General features: G+C 36.1%; 1 protein-coding gene across 8 annotated transcripts in view; it reads right to left on the reverse strand.

The window, feature by feature from the left end:
* Nucleotides 1-2,591: 2,591 nt before the first annotated feature.
* The window catches only part of NRCAM (neuronal cell adhesion molecule), a gene marked incomplete at both ends in the record, with an annotated part of 71,566 nt that continues 54,705 nt past the window's right edge, over nucleotides 2,592-19,452 (reverse strand). For 7 of the 8 annotated variants that reach the window (XM_080638904.1, XM_080638903.1, XM_080638906.1 and 4 more), the window contains 3 exons: nucleotides 2,592-4,060; nucleotides 13,794-13,872; nucleotides 16,737-16,868. In XM_080638904.1, the coding sequence (XP_080495030.1) occupies nucleotides 3,823-4,060; nucleotides 13,794-13,872; nucleotides 16,737-16,868 (449 nt within the window). Of the gene's footprint in view, nucleotides 4,061-4,677; nucleotides 4,712-13,793; nucleotides 13,873-16,736; nucleotides 16,869-19,452 lie in introns of those variants that run through there. The other variant, XM_080638905.1, reaches the window with a different exon arrangement.

Raw genomic sequence — 19,452 nt, forward strand, 5'->3', positions numbered from 1 at the left:
AAGAAGGAGAAAAATGACTGCCAGTGCTGAACCCAGGACACAGAAACACAACAGTTACTTTTCAGGAATTATTGAAATCTCATCCTCTTCCTGCTTTTCTCCCTAGTTCTTCTTTCAGAGAAGAATTCCATACTGTAGATAATATTTCTTCGTATATTATAGAATCATAGAATAGTCAGGGTTGGAAAGGACCTTGAGATCATCTAGTTCCAACCCCCCTGACATGGGCAGGGACACCCCACACTAAACCATATCACCCAAGGCCTCATCCAACCTGGCCTTGAACACCGCCAAGGATGGAGCATTCACAACCTCCCTGGGCAACCCATTCCAGTGCCTCACCACCCTCTCAGTAAAGAATTTCTTCCTTAGATCCAATCTAAACTTCCCCTGTTTAAGTTTGAACCCGTTACCCCTTGTCCTCTCACTACAGTCCCTGATGAAGAGTCCCTCCCCAGCATCCTTGTTTATATAGGTTCTGTCTTAAAACAGACCAGGCAGAATATGAAGAGAATCTGGTTCCTAAAGCTTTTGCCACTTTGCCTCTGCCATGTGGACCCACAAGGAAACTGTACTTTCCTAGGAACAATGTGAGAATAGATTACAAGAAAAATTACCCCTGGGTATCCTCTTTATTTCCCTCTGAGTTTATACAGTCACTTCAGTGAGAAGAAAACCGAAAGCAAAAGTTCACTATAAGGAAAATGTAGCAACTATACGTATTAGTTAGTACTCTTTGGGCAACATGCACAAAGAACGTATGTGTGTCTCCAAAAATGGTTTTGTCCCAACAAAGCCCAGGCAGCTCAGACCCCTCTTTTCAGGAATTATTCTTTAATCATAACAGAAACAGCTGTATTTTATGTCTCCCAGTCAATGCACATTGCTGGAAAAATCAATAGACCCCTGTACAGAGAAATAGGCAGCCCAGTATCTGAAGGTGCCAGAACTGACACTATGCAGATGACAAGGGCTGGAATAGCCAAGGTTTTCCAATGACACACAGGAGGGCTGACATGGCGGCTTCTGATTCAGTGATAAAATCCCTCTTTCCAGCATCATGGCCAAACATCAACTCTCTGATGTATCTCCTGATGCATCTGGACCTCTTGGAATTAATGGCCCTCCTGCAGTCTTCTCTGCAGAGCAGCTGCCCTCCTGCCCATTCTGTTTCCATCCATACACAGAATAGACAAAATCTGAAAAGAGCATTGCAATGGATTTTGTGCACTGCAAAAGATGCGATTTAAAATTTCCTCACCTCATGTACCTTTTAAAAACAGACACCCAGAACTTTCTGTGTCAGACAATTCCTTTAGGACACAGAATCCTGATTTGGGATCCTACCTGAGGGCTCTTAATTTTGAATTTACATTCTTATTTTCTCTTATTCACTCTTGCAAGTCTGGTTTTCTTCTTTGCAGACATATGACTAAATAAAGGACCCATGGAAGTAAAATGTAAATAGCAGGAGATTTCAATGGGAAATGGTCAGACAAATTCACCTCCTTTCAAATGGTAGCGTGTAAAGATATGCAACTTTCCGTAAATAATTTGGCTGCAGTACCTAAAGTCCTAGAGGCTTCATGGGAACAACTTCTGCCAGAGTTGCTTCATGCTTTTGTCCACTTTGAATTCCAAATTGCATGGTGAATCAGATGTCATTTTTACTGCTAGTGTAAACAGAACAAACGGTGAAATTTTAAAAGCACATTTATTTTTAATACAAAATCTGTTGCACTATTACAGAAGTGAGCCTGTATGTTTACCCCCACATGCACAGATAATTCAGCATCTACACTTAAATAAAACTGTATTTCTCTTTTACCAAAACCATTGGCAAATCTTATTAAAAATGTTCTCTTTGTGCTTTGTAATCAATGTTTGTAGAATTAATTTCTTATTTCAGTTCCTATTAAGAAAACTGATCAATGGAAAGCTCAAAGGTGCAAAAGCAGCTTAACACAGCTAGCTTACTTCAGTTGTGCTTTACCTACAATATATACATGAAAGCTGCAAGGTGTACTGTCTAAAACAATGCACTGGCAAAGCTCTGAATGGTTCAATTAGGAATCTGCAGTAAAGAAGCAGAACAGTTCACTATTTTGTTTTCACAGCAAAAAAAAAAAAAAGTATTTAAGTAGATGCTTTAAAATACCATGCACACCACTGGCTATAGAACTTCTTACACAGTACAACGTAAGCCTTCTTGGTTTATTTGTCTGTAACACCTAGAAGCATATAGCATCTACACTTTAAGTGTATTTACAAATTCAACAAAATATCTACATATAAAAAGCTTACTTAAAATTAAACTTGATGCAAGTTATGAAAAACCAATTTATTGGCAAATGAAACTGAGCATTCCTTCAACCATAGGTTGTTATAAAAATTTATATTTGGAGGTAAACTTTTGATTGAAATAGTATGCGAGAAAAGAATTTTGCAACCCATCATGGTAACCTTTACCACTAAACCATATTAGCACTTGTCAGATAGAGATCTGTGGTTCCCAGCAGTAGCCCCCACACTGCTTCAGGGTGTAGATAATTACAAAGCTGCCACACTGATCAGGCCGGGACACAGAGGGAAATGCACTCTCGCTGGTGTAGTTGGCTGGTTTGGGTGTTTAACAATTTATTTTACAAGAGCTTGTACCTTGCTGTGTTAGTAAATAATTAAATTCTGGATTTGTTTTTGGTTTTATTTTACTTATAATTTTCTGAGGCCATGAAAACATGTTGTGCTGGACCTGTCTAGAAAGCACTGATTTCATTTTTAAAGGGAAAAAAAAAGAAATCATACTCTTTTCTGTGTAGTTTAAAATATTTAAAACCTTCTATTTTTAGCACAACAGTTTCATAACACATTTTCTTCACATTTTTACTTTATTTGGCAATGATAGTAGTCCGCTAATCACAGTTTACTGCACCAACTGATTGAGTAGTACAGCATATTATGGAATGCATATTGTATAAAGGCACTGAATGTATTTTGCCCTGTGTTTTCTGGAATATTTTCTCTCTTTTTTTTTTTTTTTTTTCTTTCCATGACTGTACAAATTCCAAAATGCATTGCAATGCGTATCTTTTATGCCCTAAAATCAATTCAATGTATTTTGATGTAAAAATAGAACACTGTACTGCTGTAATACTTGATAGATTAAAAAGGCTATAAAGTAATAGGAGCAAAGAGCAGATAATAGGGTCTCATTAAGCATCAGCAAATGCAAGTGTCATACTTAAATCATTTAGCAATTATATACTGTACATACTGTTCCTAACTGTCTTGCAAAAAAGACATATGACAGCTAGACATTAAGTCACCAATTTCACAACAATGTCCACAAAGACATTGAAGTTCTATATAATACTACTATAACACTCTGACAATGAAAACGGAATTCATATCCAGGGATTCAGTGGAGGACTGCATAACAAATTGTCAAACCATGTTTTTATAGTGTGAGTTCATCTGTGAATTGTGTAGCTTTTTTTTTTTTTTTTTGCCTTTTTTTTTCTCATGCACTTTATTGTATTTTCGACAGGAAACAAAATTACAAGTTAATGTTACTGTTTGTGTCAGTTCCTTTTAAAAAAAGTAAAAATACCCAAGTTCTGAACAAAATTTGAATTTTGTCTTTTAATTCATAGTAACATACCACTTAATGTGTCATTATGCTGTAAACCTGTATTGACCTGCATATTCTCACAGCATTAACATCTTGCGGTATGGAGCTCCGTTACCTGCATGTTCATAGTATGAGGAGGAGGACGTACAAGTGGAAACAAACGGAAGATACAAGGGGATCAAGTTCTGTGGTTACACGAATGAATTCATGGCATTTACAGGAGAAGGAGCCTCAGAGCTTTCATTTCCTTCTGCAGGTTCTTTCTCTTTTTTACCACTATATTGTCCAATAAAGGAGCCATCCTCATTGAACTGACCATTTACACCTTCTCCATAGTCAACTAAACTATCATCACTGTCTTCTTTTTTCACAGTTCTGTCTGAAGGTGTCCGGCTTCCTTTTTTTAGAGGTTTATGGTCCTCTGCATCACTGGAGACACAAACAAACAAATAAAAGGAATTAACTGATGTATAATATATTAAGACAAAATCAGCCATGCATGCAGAGTTTATAAAAAGCATGTGTGCAGCCCTATAATCCTTTAGTAAACCCACATCACATTGTAGAGACATATCAATATGATGCAGTTGACATGAATACATGGTGTAGCAATGGTTTAAACAGAGAATGTCTTCAGTGGAGGGAGGGAGGGAGGGGGTTGCAGCTTCTTTCTTTTTTTTTTATTGCCACATCGTGCATGACTTTTCAATGATAAGACCTGTGCCCTTGGCTTGGAAGCAATTTAGATGCAACTGCAAGCATTAAAAAGTGGTTTGTAAAGTTATATAAATAAATAAATAAATAAATAATTTATTCTCCAAAGTAACGAGCTTATGATGTGCTGCGAAGTTAGTCTGTTAAACTTGATTTCTTTGTCTCCTTGAACATGAATGAAGAATGAATCTGGTTAAATGAAATATACTGATTTTTTTTTTTTTTTAATAGTATAAAGAAAATAAAAGTACTGCATTTCAAATAATTTGTTACAAAATGCAGGGCAGACTTGCAATTTTCAACCTTACCTTTCAAGAGACCTACATATTCCATTAAAAGGGTGCAGAAGAAACAAATGAAAATAGCCTAAGAAGAAAAGCAAAGTCCATATCCTGATAGTGATCAGTATTTTATCAATAGCAAGTTGCTCTTAAAATTGCTAAAACATTTACTGTATTACAAGTAAAGCAACAATTTAGCTTACAGTAGCTAGAACTGAAAAGTTGAGAGCATGCTTAACCTTTTTCATTATTTATCAGATCAACCTCCCTGTCCTAATCCGTAACTGGTAACATGTTCTGATGGTGATGTTGATGATTTGGAGGACAACAGGAAATGGGAAGGAAAGAAAGGGAGGAGAGATCCCCATAGCAAAGTCCTGTGGTCTTTCTCTTGTCAGCGGAAAAGCTGCAATCACCATCAGCATCCTCACATAAATCTGCAGTTGTGGTAGGCTTGCATTTCTTGAAATAGAAATAGTTGGGCTCTTTTTGGAATCCTTTACACTGCACTTCAGTTTCAAGATAAAGATTTCAGCAGCAGCTCCAAAGCATTTTGAATTAAAACCCACTATTGCCAGCTGCACTTCTTGTGCAAATATTTACCTTTTCTTAAATGGAACATAAGACTTTATTTACATATAGGGTACAAAAGAGTTAGCGATATTTGATTTTTATTTAAAGATTCCCAGCTTACAGAAATACAAAGAAACATATATAGAATAGCAAAGAAATGAAAATATATTTTACAATATCCACAATACTAGACTGAATAAATATTCAGCAAATTATTTTACCTAATACCTAAACCCAAATACCGTAGCTCTTTCAACAATGTATTTTCTATTTTTTTCTATATTAATATCTTTGAAACTTGACAAACCATATCTATATAGCATATAGAAGGTCACATGAATTATATCGTTAGGTAACAGATGCCTTGTTGAGAAACATTTCACCATTGCCAGAAAACCATGACACCGATTTTCCATCAAGTTGCTTCTCCTCATCTCATCATCTTTTTTGCCTTTGAAGACTCAAAGGTATCACTAAACGAAGTATATATACCACTATATTCTAAAAGAAGAATACTTTACAGAAAAAGCATACCAGAATTTTTATCCCTCTATGCATACACAAGAAAGAAGTGGTAGGAGTATCTATCTTTTTAATGAGTAAGAAAACTTTCTCGTTTAAAATACACAAAGGCAAAAATTCTAAACTTGACTATATCAGTCCTGACTTTGTTTTCAATTATTGCTGTGTACATGGCATACAGATAAATATTGTATCATTGACCTCCAGGGCTCACTGATACTGCAAACATATAGGCTAGTAACATTTAAATGAATGCTACTCCAAAATGTCAAGCATCCAGCAGCAAAGTGAAAATGTTAGAACACTGCAAACACAAGCAAATTACAGAGACATTACTGAAGAGAGTTCATTTCAGAAGGACTCTATATTTAAAAGGTTGAAGATAGAATTGAGTATGTAAAAACCACACACACAATATAGTTTATCCACTGCCTTCATCAGAAGGCATTAGAGTCATTAAAATAGGTTATTCAAGCCAAATGAAGATCAGATCCTCACTTTGAAATAGTAAGTGGACGAACTCCCCAAATAAAGAATGACCTGCAGTGCTTAATGCTTTCTGAGTAACGCCATGAAGTAAAGAGCATTGCACATATGGTTTGCTGTTTCATTTCAGGTGAACAACTTCATAATTGCTTATGCCATAATATGAAGGAATGAAAATAAATTAAAATTACATTTGTACCATCTTTCAACTGGTCAAAAAACTGTGCAAATATTCTAAAGTGTGACCCTACCCAGTGTATTTCACTAGTCTGGATAATACAGCATATAAATAATACACCATCACTGTATTAAAAATATCCACATTTTTGTGTTTAATCCAACAAAAAGCTTGATTTCAATTTTTAGCTAAATCTGGGTACAGGGACTTTTGCTTTGTTTTGCTCTTAGGGTTTTGTTGTTTCATTTTTTTTTTGTAAACAAAGTTTATTTATTAGGCAATAAAGAAGAAATACACAGTTGGTTGCATTGTGTTTGTGATTTTCCTACATTTTAGTAAGGATGCAGTTTCTACTGTCTGCATAATTGAAAACAAGCAAACAAACCTGCAGATTTACTCAGGACTGCACCTGCATGGAGGTGAGTGCTGGTGTGAGAGCACCATTACAGCAGATACAAGATCAAATCTGAACCTGACGATTCCCTCTCCTTTTGCACTATTCAAATCCAGAAAGAAGTTCTGCCAAATCTCTGGCAGTGGAAAAACAAGTGGGATTATCCAGGGTGCTTTCCCTTCCTTTTTTGGGGAAAGGAAACATATGCCATGGCACTATTTATTCTTTATCAAACTGGATTATGACTCTTGTATTAGACAAATATAATGTTTTGGGTGGAAGGGAAAGAAATCAAGGAAGAAAGGAAAAAAACAACCCAGAAACCAACCCAACAAAAAACAATCAGGAGAGGGAGAGAAAAGTGAAGATATCAATGTTTTCGACAGCACTTTCTTACCCTGGAGGTGCAAAATTGAGAAGGAACTTTGGTGCTCTGGGGAAATGAATATATTTTCTGTTTGCTGCCAAGAAGCAAACTGCAAAAGCCGCCAAATTGCATTATTAATATAGGTGCCCAAAGAGCTATAGAACACTTTAGGCTGTAGAATATGTAACACTATATTAGAAAAACATGTTAAAACCATAAATCTTGATACAGTACCTGCAAGATTTGCTAATCTTGCTTACAAATGTTCATAAAACAATTCCAAAATGCAACCAGGATAGATTGTAATTACTTTCAGTTTTTGTTTGTGGTTTTGCTTGCTGACTTTTACACTTAGTGATAACATCATTAAATAAAAAATAGAGTGCAAATTTGGGTTGACTAATGTTATAGTGGAAAACTGAAGTTTTTGAAAAGTGTCACACATGTAGTACATACAATTAATAGTGAAACAAGTACTGGGAGGGAACAAAACAAGAAGTGAAAATGGGTATAGGTTCAATATTTAGACTAGACAGTCATAAAAGTTAAGTGCAGTGATACTTTTACTATTTGTTTTATTATAAATAAATTCCAAACTAGTAGCTTTTTAAGGATGGAAGTTTCTCAATAAAGACTGACACGTAGAAGTCATTTTGGTAAGTACTCGTAGATACCATGCACATTTCTTGCCCTTTTAGTAAGAACAGAATTTAATGTCAAAGCCTCTTCAAAAAAGCATGTTTAAAATATTTTAAATGAACAATTGCTAATATATGAATAAGTGTTTCTTTTTCTTCTTAGTTCAATGAAACATATCAAGCTTACAGCTAACGATTAAGAGATGTAAGAAGTATGGAGGTGATAATAACGTATAAGTGCAAAGTACAAACTTATTTTTTAAAAAAGTAATTCCATTTCACAAGCTCATCAGTTATTGAAAAAATATGTACCTTGAAATCTCCTTTCTTCTTTCAACTTTTCAATTTTTCTTCCTTAGATATGGGTACATGCAGCAACCAGTCAGAATGGGGAAGACAGTTTTACGATGGCTCTGCAGTCCAGCAGGCAACTAGTTCCCACCAAACTTTGCCACATTCATGGACATGCAAAAAGACTCAATATATGGTTAGCAATATACTACTTTTCCTTATAACACAACTATCAGAAGAAAGGCAGCATAAACCAAACAAAATGGCTAAAGTATTCTGGGTTATTGGACACAGGAGGATGAAAACTGTTGGCAGTAAATTCCTTTTTCTGTGCCCTCAGGTGAACAGCCCAGAAATGTTTACGTACAAGCAGTCACATAAAGCCACAGAAATACCTTAAACCAGGGCTACCCTGCACACTCCAGGAGAACCTCTGCCCTAATACCTAACAGGTTTCTGCTCATGTTCCTAAATTGACAGGACTGTGCAGACGAAAATTACTTTCCCTATGCACCTGAATCAATCCAGACTTCAACACATTTTGCTACTTCTCATCTAGCTAAACCATAAGCACATCTATACTAGTTTTCTGACTGGTTTTTTTTCAGCATCTGTAAAACTCAGTCTTCAATCCTGGCAGAAGATGGAAAAGCTGGGAGATTAAGCTCTGCCTTTAAATAGCAATGGGTTGAAAAAAACAGTTGTTGGTAAAAAAAACCTGACAGACTCCATGTGAAAATTTTGAAAAAAAATCTTATTAAGTGAAATTCAACCAACTTTCTGCATTTGCTGTTTCTGGCAGAATATTATGCAAAGGAAAATCAAAGCAATTATTTAAAAAGTAGTGACACAGATGTTCAATAATTAAGTGTTAAAGAAAGCACGTGTGTGTAAATGAGGACACAATAAGAACACTGCCAAATCAATGGGACTGTTGAGAGACAAGAATTCTTAAGGCAGTTCCCTGACATAATCTCTTGCACGAGAGGGAACCAAGCTCAGATTTACAGTGCTGAGGCACTGATAGGTCCCCCTGGAAACACACCTAAACTGCCACAGAACTTGAATAACTACAAGAGAAAAAAAAACCACTATTGTAGTTACTAACTATATTTTCATTTTTAATCAACCCAGAACAATAAGGAAGAGTAATATATTATTTAGCTATCTCAGAACTCTCCACCAACCATTTCCAGAAAGTTTCTCAGCATATCCAAGAATTTCTAGGAAAAATATTGTGTGTGTCAGAATGTTAAAGGAAAAAGGCAAAATAAACAACAAAATGCGCAAACATACTGTGTTAACACACTAGCAGTCCTACTACTGCAGTTGCCTTGCCCTGTTTGGTCTTAAGAACATTTTGCAGACTGCAATGAGATGCTAGACTCATACTTCCTGTGAAGTTAACTAAGACATGGATGCTTTCAGTCTCTCCCTACCCATGAATCTACAGGTATAGATGCCATAATTTCTTAATTTCTCTTGATTTAGGGCCCAGAGTGGAAATCGAGGCTGTTTTACACACCTACACTGACCTGCACAGGAGCTCTAGATATTCTTTAATTTTAATTTAAACAAACATACACTTGTGGCACTTCTTGTATTTCTTGCAGTTTCTTGGTGTAAGCATTGACTGTCCACAATCTGCTATCTCAGTCTTCTACAACTCAAGAAACCACTGGGATTGTACTGCAGTTAGCTACAGAGGTACTGTTTTCCCTTATTATGTAAAGTGCAGGTATTCCTCCAGTAGTTGGGACATAGTGTACCTGGTCATTCTGTGGTTCCTGAAGCACCTGCATTTCCTTAAGCATTAATTCCTTTGTTAGATCGATATGGCAGGAAAATCTGATGTTGGCTGGTTCTGCAGGAAGTATTCTCTAAGGACAGAAATTGAACGTGACAGAAACCTCCCCTAAAATTGAGAGCTATGACTTCTCTAGAACGTCTCAATTAGCCATTAAGATTTAAGTATTTTAATAATTTCAATCTTATTTTAAAACAACTGATTTTCTAAGCATTGAACTTTCTTGTCAGAAATACTGAAGGCTATTCAAGTATAAATTTCCAAGTCTTTCACCCTGCCCTGTTTCTGAGAAAGGAGGAAGCAAATCTATGTTCTTAGAAAGTTCCTCTTGATGGTCTGGTGTCTTTCTGAAAATGAGATGTCCTTTTGTACTTGGCATGCAATGACTGTGAGTTGTTATACTTTCCCTTCCCTCCTTTAAACTTTGGAGGAGAACGCAAGGAGCTCAGACACTTGTGAGAATAAGAAAATGAAGAGCTTCCAAGAGAGCTTTTTTTCAGCTGACGTAAGGAGTGTTTGTGTTCTGAGAAATCCTTCATGATCTGGACCAAGGATTCACCAAATAGCCTGCCGCCTGTGTATGGTAAAGACAGCAGTTTACATTTTAGATCTAGCGATGAGGCCCAAGGACGTAGCCATATAGCTCTCCAGGCTACAGTGAGGCATGCTATGTTTTTGACGGTGAGTCTAAGAGAATCCTCAGCTGCATCATGGATAAAATTAGCTGCAATTTTACACAGCCTGCGTTTCCTCTGCATGGCACCAGATGGGACCCATTTCTTTCTGAATCTGGCTTGTTCTTCCTCCAACCATACTAGTAACGCCCTAGAAGCGTAAGTGCTGTAGATAGATACTGCAAGCTGGGCTGCAACAAGCTTGAAAGATCTTTTAATTGCTTCCTCAACCTTTCTATCAGTAGGATCTTTAGGGAGAGCATCAGTATTAGCAGGCACTGATAATACAGAATCACCAGTAATCAACGCTCTGTCTACCTGAGGCAAGGTCCCCCACAAAGCAGCTTTATCCACTGGAAAAGGATAGAGCTTACTCAGGACTGCTGGAGCTTCATGCTTTGCCTCAGGTTTACCCCAAATCCTACAGACAAGATCTTCCACTGCTGAATGGATAGGAAGTGCATTATTTACCTTGCCTTCTTCAGCTGGGAGAAACAGTTCTTCTGAAGCACATTCAGATTTGTAAGATTTTAGCATTAACACTCTCTTTATGTGCTTGAACAGGTAATTCTGATTTTCTATGTCAAATTTACGCAGAGGATCTAGTCCTTGTTTGTCTTCTGTAGGGGACTCAGATGACACTTCCCATTCTTCAGGGGATGACTCAACCTTCAAGGCCTTGACAGACTCAGATTTTTCCTTCTCAGAAGCTGTTTGATCCTTTAAACTGTCCATATTGTCAGACTCAAAAGTTTGGGAACTGCTCCCGCTAGCTTCTAGAGGAACCACTGGAACTTCTGTGATTGGTACCCTGGGATGTTTTACTGAATGGGACCTAGCGTGTGTCACAGAAGTTATACTTTGTCTGGCTGCTGTCAAAGCATCCTTTAAGACAGTAGCTAACTCAGGCAAAATTACAGATTTCATTAATGAATTCTTGTCAGATTCAGAGAAGTGAGTAGTAGTAGAAGGTCTTACCTTCCTGTGGTAGGAGCTCTGATTGTCTTCTGAATCTGAGCTGTAGTCTGGGGTCTGGCTGAACCAGTGTTGGAGAGAAGAATGCTGCCTTGTCAGTGAGCCACGAACTGAGTTGCAGCTGAGGGGTTGCTGGAAAGGGGATGGCTGTCCTGCCTGAGAATCTGAGCCCTCCTCCAACCCCATTATCTGTTGCTCAGAAGCATGATGTCTAGAGCCATGCCTGCACTTCCATTCGTCTGATCTCTTTTCCTCTCGGCAAAGGGAAGCAGAGACAGAACTAACCCTCGCAAGCTCTGAAGACTGCCTAGCCCTCCTCCTGGTGTAGGAGGTCTCTGATCTGGTGCTGGAGTATTGATCCCCTGACCTTCTGAAGAAGTTGGATCTGTCAGATCTCACAGACTTTGCTTTGGTAAATACAGGGTCTGCTTCAGGAGAATTGGCACAGCTACCTTTTCTTTTCTTTTCCTTGTCCAGTTTCTTTCCTGTCCAAGTAGACATGGACCTGAAGTGATGAAAAAAGTTCAAAATACTCGAATTCCTAGATCTTTCAAAAATCACTTTTTTTTTCAAGGGAAACCCTATACCCTTTTTCCTCAAAGAAGCACTGCATCATGACCAGTTCCATGTGAGGCAGACAAACTGGGAACTGAGCGGCTGCAGTGATGCTGGGCTGCAGAGAGATATCTTCTGTAATCTGACTGGTTGCTGCTGCTGCCCTGTCTCTAAGGAAAAAAGAGGAAAGCCCAATATAGACTAATTACACAGAAATACATTTTAGAAAGGAGTTTTTGCACATTAAATAGGACGAACTCTTTCATGTGAAGAAGTCTGAAAGCTTGGCATGCATCTGTCCATATTCACCAGATATGAGGTGGATAAATACATTATAAAAACATTGAATAAAATACTAAATGATTCTATAGATTAACTGAAGCTACTTAAATATGGATACATACATTGAAATCTTGCTACAGGTTATACATGACAGCAGACTTGAATAATCTTATTCTGCACCTGAGAAAACGTGTATTGAGGTCATATTATTTGTACAATCCTGTATGAAGGTCAGTTTCTGCTGCTGAGGGTTCCACATATAAAAAAACAGTGGAGCAAAAAAGGAGAATACAAAATGGACTGCCTAGGAAAACTTATACAGCACTTCTTTACCACTGCTTCCAAACAATGCTTCACACTTCCTTTTTTATCAGCTGAATTTAATTAATCCATATGCACTTAATGCTGTAATAAAATACTATTCTGAACTCATTAACCTAAGAACAAAGTATAATTTTATTTTTTTAAATTAAGGAATAATGAACAGAAACTGCTTTCTGGCATTCAGAACTGTAAATCTATTGCAGTCAGATCAAGATGCACAGTTCCCTTATATGAAGAAGCTATGGCAACAGAGTAGATTCTTGAAAAAACTAATTTTTCTATGTACATTTGTAAATGTCACATCTTCAAAGTAACAAAGGGCTTTTTCAATTGTTTTGACACAGGAATACACTATAAAATTATAACACCCATGTAAAATATAATGGCATTGACATATTTTGAAAATAATAACATTATTTCCTATACTAATGTAAAAATGACAACTAAAATTATGCTTATTTAATAAGCTACACTCATAATTGTTATATGAACAGACTTGCCAAAGCATGCTTTTTCTTATTCCACTGATTCAGCTAAACATTTACAATAAAGGGAGTCAGGAATAAGTGCTGTGTTGCACACTTTGAAGCTGCTTGGATCTTGTACTGAAATACATGAAAGGGAGGTTTTTCTTGTATGACGTTCCTTCACCTCTGTGTATATAATTGCTTGTTACTGGATTAGGGGTTAGTACTGGGAGCCATTTTAAATGCATTTGTTTTCCAGTCACGTAACACAAAATTGTCTTTATTAGGCTTCTATTAGAAATGTATTTTCAAAAAACATAATGCTAAATGTGCCTTAACTGAAAATACACTGTATCTGGTACTTTAACTATCTGAAAATGAGTTTGTAAATAAAGATCACTCACTGTGAGACCATTGTGCTTCAATCTTTGATTTCACCTAGTGAACGGCTTATTTAAGCTTGGATGTTTGGTTTTTTTTCCTAATGGTGTGGTTGAAATGATATCTATACAACACTGGATACAGAATCTTTGTAAACACACACAAAAAGTTAGTTCTGAATTAGTAAGCGTGGTATTATATACAGCACATGTGATATGAACAGTGAACATGACAAACCACATCAGTTGCTCACCTGTATTCACCAAATGTTCCATCATCTTCCTTCATAGGCTGTATTTCTGGATCAGCATGTGCATCCTCCTTTTCCTTCACTAAAATTGAAAGGAAAAAAATTGACGGAAAAGATCTGCTAATTAATTATATAATTCAAGCACAAAATATAATGTGTCATTCTGCATTAGTAAAATGTCTTCCTTTCTTTTCTAGAACGAAAGAGAAAGTGTTGGCAAACTCCTACTAAAATAATTTCTTCACTTATGTAATAACAGAGGCACTGTTTATTGAAATCTGAATAATTCAGTTTTACTTACCCATGCTTTGTATTTCCTCTTGATATTCCTTTCATATTGATTGCTAAAACTGAATCAGATTCACTTGTTTTCACTGTCAATTTGTATATTTTCTGGGTTTTTTTTTCATGCATGATGACTCCAAGAATTTTAATGCTTTAAGAAAGCACTGTGTAGCACTGTGCCCTTTAACATGGAAACCTGCTCCCACCTAAGAAGACAGGCTTCTTATAGAAGACATGTATTTCTGTAAGTCAAGACTGTTGACAGAGTTAAATAATATACTGACTTACAGAATTATCTTTACAGTGCTTCCCTTTGCCTTTTCATTTCTGTTTTTCTGGATACTACTCAAATCTTTCCTTTTTTTAGCAGACACAGTTATATAATCCAATATACAATCTCTTATCTTTTTTCTCTGGTAATTTCCTCACTTAATTTGTACATCATTAGCTTATGTGCTAATGAGGAATATGACTAATTCCTCACAGTATTTTCTTACTCTATAATTACTACAACTCATAACACCTTGAAATATGTCTGGCTGCTAGAATTTCACACTAACAGAATTTATTACTTTATTCAAACCACAGGCAATCTCAAGATGACATGCTAAAATTACGATGAGAAAGACTTAATAACTTTGTGCTTTGTATTTGTCACTATCTGTGCAACAATACATTTTCAATGACACGTGTGTATATACATACGTATGTGTGCATTAAAAAAATGAATACTTTACACCTCGTAATTATGTAGAAGGAGAAAAAAAGAAGGGTGTAGCAGGGATCTTCACAAAGTAGTGACAACCTTGGCATCCAACTGTCTTCTACACTTTTACTCAAATGGTGTTTTATGGTCTCCTAGGTGGTGGCTCACCCCAAGTCCTCCCTACTCTTTTCAGTTTCATCACTTCACTTGTTTAATCCTCCTAATTTTTCTTCTGTCTCAATTCTCTCCACAAAGAGTAATTTGTCCTACATCTTCTGCAATCTCATTTTCCTTTTAAAAAAATGAAATATCTTGAAAAAAACAAAGATGACATCTTCAGCCCATCATTTGACTCTATTTAACAATGTGTTCCTTAATCATCTGCCTGCATAGGCAGTTGGGACAGAAGCTTCTCTTACTTAATTTTTTCTGTGACTGTAAATTTTTCTCTCTCCATAAAACAAACAGATTTGGCAGAGTAAGATTCTTGTATTTAATAAAGTGATTTTATCTTCTTATAAAAATAATTTGCTATGTTAAGTGCAGCTGTAAAGAATTTGCCTATGAAAAGTTTTTAGTGTCCACTGACACCAGTTTTTCAGAAGTGCACTGGTCAAAACAAGTGAGAGAAATTAAAGTGCAGTATGGATTAGTTTTTCCTCTTGTACTTTTATAAGTGCTTACATCTTTTTCATGTCCAAATTGACAATGCAACTTTAAGAAGTTTCAGTTGACTTTAAATAAGCATTCTAGAGTCTGGCTAATTATATAATTTCTAAAACTTTGGAGTCTGTAATATAGAACAGATTTTTTTCATGAAATCAATATTGTACATTAAATTTAGCAATTTTGCTTTCTATTGTGGTTAGACAAGGAAAAAGAAAAATCAAATTACTCTTTGATGCCCACTACAAGTTCATTCATATCCACTCATACTTCAGTGGCTGTTCTGAGATCCTATCAGTCAGTACTAGGCAAACTGGTTGTCACCATTCTTTCCAAGAAAGCTTTAGTCTATGGACCTACTACATAAACAGAACTGAAAGACCGGGGAAAGACATATGTAAGATACATACATACATACATATACACATATATGCCTTTCATAATATGCAACCCAGAGGAATGAGAGTTTTGATAAAAGTTGTACATTGTGTAGTTCTAATTTTAATTATAATTCATAAACCATACTTGTCCATTCCTAGGACTAATACCAAACAAAACCCATCAAAAACCCCAAACCCAAACAAATCTGAGAAACTTTTATAAAGAACAAACTTTCAGAAATAAAAACAGCCTAACTGAAGGATGGTAACTTCAAATGAGGCTAGCTGCAAAAATGCAGAGGCTAACTGCAAAAACGAAGAGGCTGAAGAGGACACAGATTCTAAGGAGGGTAATGTATTTAAGACAAAGTAACATACAAAGGGATTTGCTCTATGAAATGCATTCCCAGTACTTTAAAGTAACAGCATGGCTATGATCTGGTATATGTTTCCACACTTTCTGACCAAGTAAATTCTAACTCAGCTCATTTTATTGAGTCAATAAATAATTACTAATTATAACTATTATATTTATTATTTTTATTAATTATATTTATTAATTAATAAATAATTATTTATAACTCAATAAATAATTATTGAGTCAATAAATAATTTATCTTCATTAGACTTCAGAAAGTAGAATGTGCAGTATTGGTTGGTGGGAGGACCAAGTATCTCAAAAAAAGCTCAAACCTCTCTAGAGAGGTTCTTTTCTTACACTTAAATGGATTGAGATTTTTTACCAATAGGCAGATTGCTCCTGACAAGCCTACCAAATATTAAGACTGATTTATCGTATATACAGAGCGTAAATGTAAACTATCAGCAAATGTAATTTCTCCAGTAAACCTGAGATGTCTTAATGGATTACCAGTAGACAAGTTTTACTCTCATTGTTATATATCTTACCTGGATATTTGCCACCCTTATTCCTCCTTATGAAGCAAACAATCAGTAATATCAAGATCAGAAGAGCAACAGCACACATAAGACCAATGAACCATCCTTGAGTAGCAATGTCTACCTGCCGACTTGCCATTGCTAAAGAATAAAAAAAGAAAAAGGAGATGTTTTGCTGCATTTAAACGCTACACTAATTCAGACAAATAATAGCCAGTATACATTGTTCATTAAGGAATAACATTCCCCAGGAAAATTGGCATTAAGAAAAATAGTGACACTGTCTTTTGTGAACATGTTCATTACTCAAAATGTTTCCATGTACATAGTACATAGAAGTCACTCTTGAGTATGTAAGAATTCTGCCAACATTTAAGCTTTGCAACTACTTTGCAAAATCTGTGCACATACTATATTGCTTTCCACAAACAAAACTATTCTCAACCATTTTACATTAACCACTGAAATGAAATTGCAAATTATAATTCACACAAACATGCCGATTGCATTCTCAAAATGAGTAAAAAGCCAATACTCATTAGCTAATGCACTCCCATCAGTCTGAAATGAGGAAACAGATGGGTCATTCAAGGTTCTAACATTCAATTTCAACTGAAAATCATCAACAAAGCATCCTTTAAAGCCTTATTAAGCATCATGTTTTCTTCCCCTCCTCAAACCCGCACCTCATCCTACAATTTACCATGATTGCCATGATTTAGAATCAGTGAGGACAAAGCATTGGGAAGCCTTTCCTTGGCACTGTTTCTCTCCAATTGCTAACTCTAACAGCAAGATAACATAAATGACAAGCAAACTACACAGGAAACACTACAGTCACTAATAAGGAAACGAATAATCTGTGCAGCCTGGGGGCTGGATCCCTCCCTACTGGTCTCCAACACAATACGGAGATTTTCCTGGTGAAACTTGTGTTCTATTCCCCTGTTTGGAAACAGACAGCAGGCAACTGGCGATAGGATTTGCTGTTGGGACAAAGCGGGATGAGTGAAAGGAGTTAGGGATGCATGCTACAGACAGAAGCCATCAAGCGGAGGAATACTGGCATCCATCCAAACTTATCATGTTCTTTTTCACCTTCTCCTTCAGCCCAAAAAACCAAGAGTTTGAAACCCTGTGAAGAGTTGCCCAATAGATCTTTATTTGGAAAACTCCACATGAATAAGGAAAGCGATATGCTTCCTATGTGTAACTCATACAGCATTTTGGTTTAGCATTTGTTTCTGATGGTGTTTTTTTTTTAAATGGTTTCATTAGATAAAATATCAGATTCTTCACAGCCCATACATTACCTAGGATTTTAGTAAGAATCAATAGTACTTTGAATCTCAGTTTAATAGACACTTTGCACTAAGACCAGATTATATTTGGGGCCTTCAGTCAATCTCTTTGTTCGGATGCTGTGAGTACATCAGCTCTCATGGCACAAGTCCTTAGACTTGCTTCCACTGAAGAGGAAGACCCAAAGCATCAACAGCTTTACACACAGAAATGTGAAAGTCCCAGAGCCCCATTAGGATTTCCATCTCTCCTTAGAGAAGATCTGCTTTTAAGGAAAGGTTCATAAAAATACATCAGGGAGAATCTATTTTCAATGGAGCACTGACTGTTTTCTAGCCTCAATTCCAGGTGATACAGCCTAAATTCTTCTTCTTACAAAACATTGGATTACAACTGGGAATAGCTGTGTGTTGGTGTACAGGTATAGTTTCTGCCCTGGAATAACACCTGAGCATTGCATGGCAGATAGCTAGCTGACAAAGGACTGCACCGGGCTGGCAAGCACACTAACAATAAAATGTAACACTATGCAATTATAGACCAGAATTCAAGCCCATGTGTCAATGTTATTTACTAGTTAAGACTATGCTGAGACAGCTAGCTTGGAAACATCAGCTCTCAATGGTCCCAGATTCCTGAGCGTTTTCCATAGTCTCTATGAAAACCCCAAGGACCTCTGATGTCTGGAGACAGTATCTACCCTTCATTCCACAGGGAAGACCAATGTACTTCATGTTAGAAGTACTAGGCTAAAATTAACTCTTTATTTTACTGGGCAAAGTTATGACTTGATTTTCATGTAAACAGATCAATGAATTAATGTGCCTGGTTACTATGGAGTTACAATTAGGAGTTTTCTCAGCCTCTGTTTAAGAATATCCTTCCTGATATTTTTGAAACTGACTCTTTCTTATATGCACAATAATTTAAACTATTTTGCATTAAAATATCTACATGTTATATGAATCTATATAAATATATCTTTTATATATTTCCACTTCATATACCATATATAAATATATATATCTCTGGCAGTCTTAAAAAACAAGATCACAAAGGCAATCTTCCTCTGAATTCTAAATAAAATTAAAACAAAATTTTGTTTTCACATTAGGCTTAAAATTATTTTTAGTTTTGTTCATATGCATTCATAATAAGGCATTAAAGGCTGTATAATACATACTGTGACAAAATGCAAAAGCGCATTTCACATTCAAATGTAGTAAGAAATGCCATCAAGCAAAACAATTCATGCATAAATATATGCAAGATAGATGGGAAAGAGTAAAGATGAAAACTTACTTATGTAGCTTCCTGTATTCTTTAACTTATTGCATATCCAGTTGGAAAGGGTTTCTAGATCTCAGTGCAATTTTTAAAATGGAACATTTTCTGCTTGCGCTAAGCAAATTCTCTGCTTCAG

Source organism: Psittacula echo, assembly GCF_963264785.1.
Source record: "Psittacula echo genome assembly, chromosome: 1".
Lineage (NCBI taxonomy): Eukaryota > Metazoa > Chordata > Aves > Psittaciformes > Psittacidae > Psittacula > Psittacula echo.